The 7,337-nt window shown below is 45.6% G+C and overlaps 1 protein-coding gene across 2 annotated transcripts in view; it reads right to left on the bottom strand.

Moving 5' to 3' along the window:
• Positions 1–615: 615 nt before the first annotated feature.
• The window catches only part of PROSER2 (proline and serine rich 2), a 24,834-nt gene continuing 18,112 nt past the window's right edge, over positions 616–7,337 (bottom strand). The window contains exons 3-4 of one of the 2 annotated variants that reach the window (XM_010718989.3): positions 4,814–5,069; positions 616–4,313 (exon numbers count right to left, since the gene is read on the bottom strand). In XM_010718989.3, coding sequence (XP_010717291.1) covers positions 3,337–4,313; positions 4,814–5,069 — 1,233 coding nt within the window. In that variant the 3' untranslated portion in view covers positions 616–3,336. The remainder of the gene's footprint in view (positions 4,314–4,813; positions 5,070–7,337) is intronic. The other variant, XM_003201875.4, reaches the window with a different exon arrangement.

The raw sequence follows: 7,337 nt of genomic DNA on the forward strand, positions 1-7,337 counted from the left end.
TCTCTTCCAAATCCCTCGAGCTGAGAACACTGCTGACCCTTCAGCTGTTTGAAGTGCGGCATTTCCTCCTCTGGGAGAGGTCACTGTGCTTGGGAAGAGAAAGCCCACATGAAAAATGTGAAAGCAAAGGGTGTGTCCTCATGGAAAGGGTTTGGCTCCATCCAGTCTGAGGACCCTCCTTACCTCAGTGGGAAAGTTATTTATAACCTAAGAGTCAGCCCTGCAGGAAAGAAATGCTGTGCATCCTGCATGCAATCAAGGCAGGGCTTGTTTCAGCAGAAGGCCCCGTGCAGGTCAGGGGAGCAGGGAGAAGTACTGCACTAAAGGCCTAATTCCCAGTCAGCTGTGAGAGCTCATAGCAGCTGTATTAAGCTTGGTGTATCTGCACCCAGGGGCAGTGCACGAGAAGAGGGCTCAGCTGACTGCTCTGCTGGGGCTTCAGCACGTGGGTTCCTGCCCAGTCCTGCTTGGAGGACTGAGCTGTGGGTCACACATCCATAGCTGCATGAAGGTAGCAGTGTTATTAGCCATTAAACAGGGACTTTCTTCCTTTGAGGAAGAGGGAAGCTACCACGATCATGAATGAAATTGCACTTCCTGTCAGCCATGGGCTCATTGGTTTTATCTCAATTTAATAGAGGATTTATTGGATTTGTGCAAGACAGTTACTTCTAACATAAGAAAAAATATCACAGCAACATATACACACAAAACAAGGTACACAAAACAGAAGTAAGGTTATATACAGATTATTAGCAGCTAGACTCATAGTTTCATATAGCACATGGCTTTACTCACTACAGTTTTAGGCACAGTGAAGAGTTTACCAACTGGATATCTGCTATGGTGAAAGGCTACAACAAAAACCTCATCCACATGGGCAGAATGAAAAGCTGTGAGTCCCACTTCCCAGCAGCTGAGAACACAGCCCTACACAAGGCTGAAAGAACACAGTCCAGCTAATTCAGCACACTGCAGCTTTAGGTATTAAACATTAAAATTTGTACAGAGATACATTTTTGAGTAGGGTTCCATTAGGGAGTTCAGTGAACGGGCTGAATTTCAGTGGGACACTGAGTGTCATCTCCCCCCAACTCTCACTTAGCGTGGATTCTCAGCTGTAAACAACCCAAAGTAGAGCTGGCAGGGAATGATTAGATGTGAAGATTGCTCTGTACATCCCTCACATGTATAATGCAAAGTTGTCTTTAACAGCATTCACAAGCACAGAGGCCATGAAACATTCAGGTTGACTTAGCAGGTTATGTTAATAAATTATGATGCATCGGCCCCATGCTGTCCACATGTGAAACTCCATCCCAGGCAGCTCTGAAGCAGGTGCTGTGATGCTTTTCTGTGCTTCCTTTTCTTTCAAATTGAGGACTGGAGACTGAAATCCCAGCAAAATAAGAATATGATTTCTTTCCAGCATACAAGAAGCCTTCTTTGTTCCAGCAGGACTTCTCACGTTTGATTATGCATGCTTACTGCTCTGCCAGCCTCAGGAATGGCTGCATTTCTTAATTACTGGGTGCTTATGTACAGTATGGCTGTCACAGGGAGGAATGTGATCACTTACCCAGCAAAAAAGCTGCAAAGAATTACTGAGCAACAGAACTGTCCGGATACCATAACAATGCAATTAAACATTTAAAGCAGCAAGCAGGTAAATTAAGAACAACAACAACCAAAACCTTTAACTTATGAGGCAGGTTAACAACTACGAAAGGATTCTTTCTTCACAACAGCTTCATTTGCAAATACAGCTCAGCAGGTTTGAAATACTTTATCACAAGAAATACAAACTTGTTTATCACAGTTATGTCAGAGCTCCTCTAAGAAGGGTGCGGCAGTTTCTATTATTGCCACTCCTCCCCTCCAAGGTTTATTTATCAGCTTCTCAGGGAAGAGAGGGGGCTGCTGGGGGCTTCAGAAAGTGCAGAGAATAAAGGAGTTTTCTCCTTTAGAGAGAGAGTCTGAGAATTCCTACCCGTGTGGGAGGCTGGGGTTTGGCATTGGGGTTTTCAGTGGCTGATATGATAGTTTCAGGTACGTGAAAAGGAAAGGGAGTTTTACTACAGAAGAGCAGCTTTGCCATATATGCTAAAAAAGAATAAAATCCCAAAGCATACCAGCACACGTTTTGGGACCATCATGAAAAGCATGTCTATTGAATGAAGGCAAAATGCACTAACATGGACCCTCCAGGAGCAATGTGCTTTTACATCCCACTCTCTCCTGTGACTCCATTTAGCTGCAGGAATTTTGGCTACAATTTGTTACGTATTGGCAGGGCAGAATCAAATAAGGCTCTGAGCAGAGGGTTATTAGGTCTGTCAGACTAGAGGAAGATCAAATGAGTTGTTTTTTTTTTTTCTTTTTTAGAAGTATCAGAATTTACACCTTTGCAGTGTAGCACAGCTGGTGCTTGAAAAGTAACAGCTTCTTCATGGGAACATCAAGGTGAAAGGTGAGACTTCTGACAGAACCCTCTCACGTTTGGTATGGAGTTGACTCCTTCCTATGGCTTCTCCTACAGAACAGCTGGGATTGCAGATTGTCAGGAGGCTCTTTGGCTGTCAGTGCAAAAAGCAATACAGGGCACGTATTCTTGAGGCCTGTCTGGTGCCTTACACTGGACACAGGTTGTGAGGGCAGGGCCAGGAAGCAGCAGCTGGGAAGGAAGGAAGGCAGCTTTGAGCAAAGCAGCAGAATAATGCAGTCACTCACTCCAAAACCGGGGCTGCTCCAGTGAGAAGGTCAGAACTGGAGCTGCCCTCTGCACAGTCTTCAGCTGAGTGGGCACAGAGCAAGAGAGCAGAAGAGTCCACCACCAGAAGGGAATGAAAGCAAAGCCTGATAATACAGTGTCACTGAAGTGTCACACTACTCAGAAATTCCAGTTTTGACATATCTCAAGCTCCCATAGCACAGACGTGTGCAAGACAGAGCTCTCGTGGGTTTTTTTGGCTTTAAAAAGAGCAAAAGGAAGATTGTCCATTAAGATTGCTATGTACAACAATACTGCACCGTACACATCATTAACAAGCTGTCCCCTGCTACAGTCCAGCATTACTTAAATAAAATTCTTCTTAACCACAAAGAAGAACAGATGAGTCTCTCTACAAGAAGTAGGGCAGAAACCCACCAATATATATGGCCTTACACAGTGCCAGTCTGTAACTAACAGCCATGCCACAGTACCAGCATCTCCTTAGCTTGCCTGAAGCAGAGATCTTCCCACATCTCCTTCCAATCTGATCCCAATCCCATCAGGATTGTTCCAGCCCAAAGTCAAGCTGTGACTTCCCTTCCATTGTCTCATTCCCATCCAAACTATGCAGTCTCTTTCAGCAGTCCCAGCTTACGCAGTGCCTCTCTCCTCGCTTCTTCTGTTGAGCCACGGCCAGAAAACTTCACTGTTATCCCCTGGGATCGAAATCCTGAAGGTCTGGGTAGGGAACCTGACCTCCTCCTCATATCCAGGGTTAGGTTAGGTTGCTTGTAATCATTAAAACCTTTTGCTGTGTTCTGCTGAGTGACCTTGCTAGCATTAAGAGCTACCTCTGGTTTGATTGTTACAGTTTTGCCCGTAGGAAGGAAAGGGCTGGGCTCACTTTTTAAAGCTTCATGGATGTTTTGGTATCCATTGGGAACAGCATCTGCCTGCTTGGGCTGCACATCAAGCTGCTGAGTACCTGGGGCACGATCCACTGGGTCCTGAGCTGGCTTTCCCTTAACAAGGCCAAGTTTTGTCAGGGCCTCATAGCGCGTTTGCTCAGAGGAGAGATCCCTTAAGGAAGAACTTCTGTTGCGTGACAAGAAATCATTTTTTTGCTGCCTCTCCTCCAATTCAGTTGCCAGAAATCCCCCATTGATGTTGGCCAGCACCTGAGCTCTCCGCTCCTGTACGTTAACTGCTGCTTTTGAGATAGTCTCATTGAATTCTTTGCCACTGACATTTGTTATATTGATATTGCTTGGAAACCGGTGCAGTTTGGGTGCGGGCGCAGGAGGGTGCTTTGGAGCTGCAAAATAATCACCGTTGGTTACCACAGTTTTCTTCCTGTCAGAATTCCCCTCCTTCAGGGCGCTGGGGAAACGCACCCTGCTCTCCATTTGTTGCTCAGACATCTTCTGGGCCACAATGAGTGGAGTGGGGACAGAGCGAAGCAATTTCGGATGCTGCACTGCAGGAGGAGGTGGAGGAGGGAGAGTCTCACACATCTGTGGTGCTGCTACAGAGGGATGTGGAGGAAGGTCAGCAGGTACAGCCGGCTTGGGGCTCTCAGTTCTCCGCGTAGCATCCAACACTTAAAAGAAAAAGCAACAATAACCTCATTAAGTCACAGAATCATAGAATGGCCTGAGTTGAAAAGGACCACAAAGACCATCCAGTTTCAACCCCCCTGCTGTGTGCAGGGTCACACCACCAGACCAGGCTGCCCAGAGCCACATGCAGCCCGGCCTTGAATGCCTCCAGGGATGGGGCATCCACAGCCTCCTTGGGCAACCAGTGTGTTACCACCCAAGTCCTCACACAGAGCAGAACAAAGGGTTTTCTTTCACCAAGAGTCAGCACACATCAGTACCACCTCACCCAAACTTTCTAACAACTGAACCACAAGCAATGACGTCTCATAGAGGATCCTGGAGTTCAAATCACCGCGTTGCCCTCCTCCCATTCACTCTGCATGCTGGCTTTACTGTGTTTCAAAAGGCTTCTGTAAGTTTTGCATATTCTGATTTTTGTTCAAAACTGGATTATGTCACAGCTAGGTCAAAAGGAACAAACATTTTCAGGAAATACTGCTACCTGGTTCTGCATCTTTGCTGGGAGGGCCTTCATGGTCACTGCTCTCAGGTGTTGACTGCGCTAAGTCAATGATATCTTCAGTCTCTGAATGACTGGACACATTTTCTTCTGTTGACCTTGGAGACTGACAGTGGATGCCACTGTCACGTAGGACTGGTTCCTCCAAGTCATCTTCTAAGGCATCTATTGTTTCCTCAAAGAACGTGAGAACATCCTGCTCTTCATGAGTTAAGTACTTCATACTCTCATCATCCTACGTGAAAAAAAAGGAATAAACATTAATCTTAATGCCCTGCAGATAAGCACACAGAAGTACACCAATAATAAGTACAGAACCCTGGTTTGAAAGGGGAAAAGCAGCAGAATGCAACAGGCAGTGGTCTCATGAGAAGGATCTCCTGCTTGCTGTGCCATACCTTCCCAAAGAGGCATCCAATCACACAGCCAGGAGCTCACAGTGCACTCATGTTGGCAGAGGAGCAGCAATTGATTTGTCATCCTTTCTGAAGTGCTTAACTTCAACTCAGCAGACCGGTGTCCTTTTGAGTTGGACCAAGAAAACTGCTAACAAGAGCACAATAGCTGATGACCAACTAAACCAAACCACACAGCACTGTGCCTTTACACATGCTGAGAACATCTTCTAACCCCAGAGTGGAGCTGCCATTTCAGTCACTGTGTCAGGTTCAGGGATGAAGGCTGGGAGCTGCAGAGAGGAAGGGTACATTCAGGACAGTTCAACAGATGGGTTTGCTCTAGAGCAGAAAGGGAACAAACTGGGGGGACTCGGCTGCTAGGAAGGCAGAGCTAGAGCTGAAATATGGCTCCACCACTGCAAACTGAGTTACCCTGAATTCAATCATAAATTACAGATGAGTAGTAAGAAGAAGGGAAAAGGTTTCTGGAAACCTCTTGAGTTATGGAAAGAAAGAAATTAGACTATCGGGAGGATGCATTCCCTAGCAGTAAAAGGCCTTGGGCTACTTTGTCCAGCAGGAAACAATCCTGTAGAGCACAAAAGTGATAAATAATCACTTCAATCATCTAATCCTTATTTTTCCACGAGTCAGTGCTCCTGATTAACTCAACATCACCATGAGAAGCGAGGCAGCGACGTGCAAACTCTTACCTCCACCCTGGGAAACACTTTTCCAGAAGCTCAGAGATGACCAAGAATGATTAAGAAAGGCAACACATGAAGACAATGGATACAGGAAGGACATTTCCCAAGAGAGCTAAGTAAGTTCTGGAATGTAATTAAGCATTGTTGGGAAGTGAGGTTTTCCCTTTCTGGATTGGATTTCTCTCCCACTATGGTGTATTGCAAATTTTGCCACCAGAAGCTTGGGAAAAAAAAAGCATCAGTAAAGCAATTAAAGACAGATTCCATTCTCTTCTCTGCTTTTGACTTCTCAAAGAACGTATGGCTGTCCATGCATCTAATTACTTCAGTTCAGGGGAATTCAGGCACATAGCTAAAAGCAGGCATTACAAATACTGAAGACTTTTCTTGCTGGAGCAGCAGAAAGTGCTTCAAACTCACTGCCCACATTCAGGCCTTATATTAGAATAGGGAAAAAAAAAGCAACTGTTTAGTTCAACCTGTTAGCTCCTATGCAAACAAAGCTTTTACCCTCATCTGTGGCATTAAAAACAGGAACAATGTACCTCTGTAGAAAAAGAATGCCCACAGATTAAGAACTATGAAACACTGCATTGTATCGAGGAGCAATTAGTTTCCAAGCACTTCAAACAGTACAGGATGAGAAAAATAAGTGCTTCAAGGCTCTTCACTGCATTGCCCTGTAAATAAAGGCATGAAACACAGAAGACTCCAGCAGAACTGCTACAACAGCTTAAAGTTGGATGCCATTTGCAGCTGCCTATTTAAAGCACTAACTTCAAAGGCTGACATATTCCACAGCCTGCACTCACTGCATGGCAAAGCTCAGTTTTCAAAGTCCAAGGAAAGTTTTACAGCTGAACTTGAAAAGTGAGAGACAGACAAGTCCTTTTTTTTTTTTCCTCCCCTTTATGGATGTTGCAATCTCCTTCCTTCCCCACCCAAATACTCATAGGGCAGCTATGTCTAGAAGTGAGAGAATGACAGGAAAGGAGCTGTTGTTTGGTAGGTGGTAGCTCCAGCCCAACAGGACTCCCAGAAGCTTTTGTTGTGGGTGAGCTCATCGCAGGAACCAGACATCCGCAGGCAAAGGAAAAAAAAATAAAAGGGTTTTTGGTTTAAGAGGTTCACGGTGGCAGCAGATCCAGCATGTGGTACTACGTGAAACAAGTACCCATCCCTTTACAGATACATCTGCAGTACATGGCATACCTAGATTTGTTGGAATGGGAGGAGAGCTGTGATGATGATGGGAGGCTGAAGCACTTCCCCTACAAGGACAGGTTGAGAGAGCTGGGGCTTTTCAACCTGGAGAAGAGAAGGCTGCAGAAGGACCTTATAGCAGTCTTCCAGTACCTGAAGGGCTTGCACGAAAGCTGGGGAGGGCCTTTTTTTTTT

This window comes from Meleagris gallopavo, chromosome 1 (assembly GCF_000146605.3).
Source record: "Meleagris gallopavo isolate NT-WF06-2002-E0010 breed Aviagen turkey brand Nicholas breeding stock chromosome 1, Turkey_5.1, whole genome shotgun sequence".
In the NCBI taxonomy this organism is placed as follows: domain Eukaryota; kingdom Metazoa; phylum Chordata; class Aves; order Galliformes; family Phasianidae; genus Meleagris; species Meleagris gallopavo.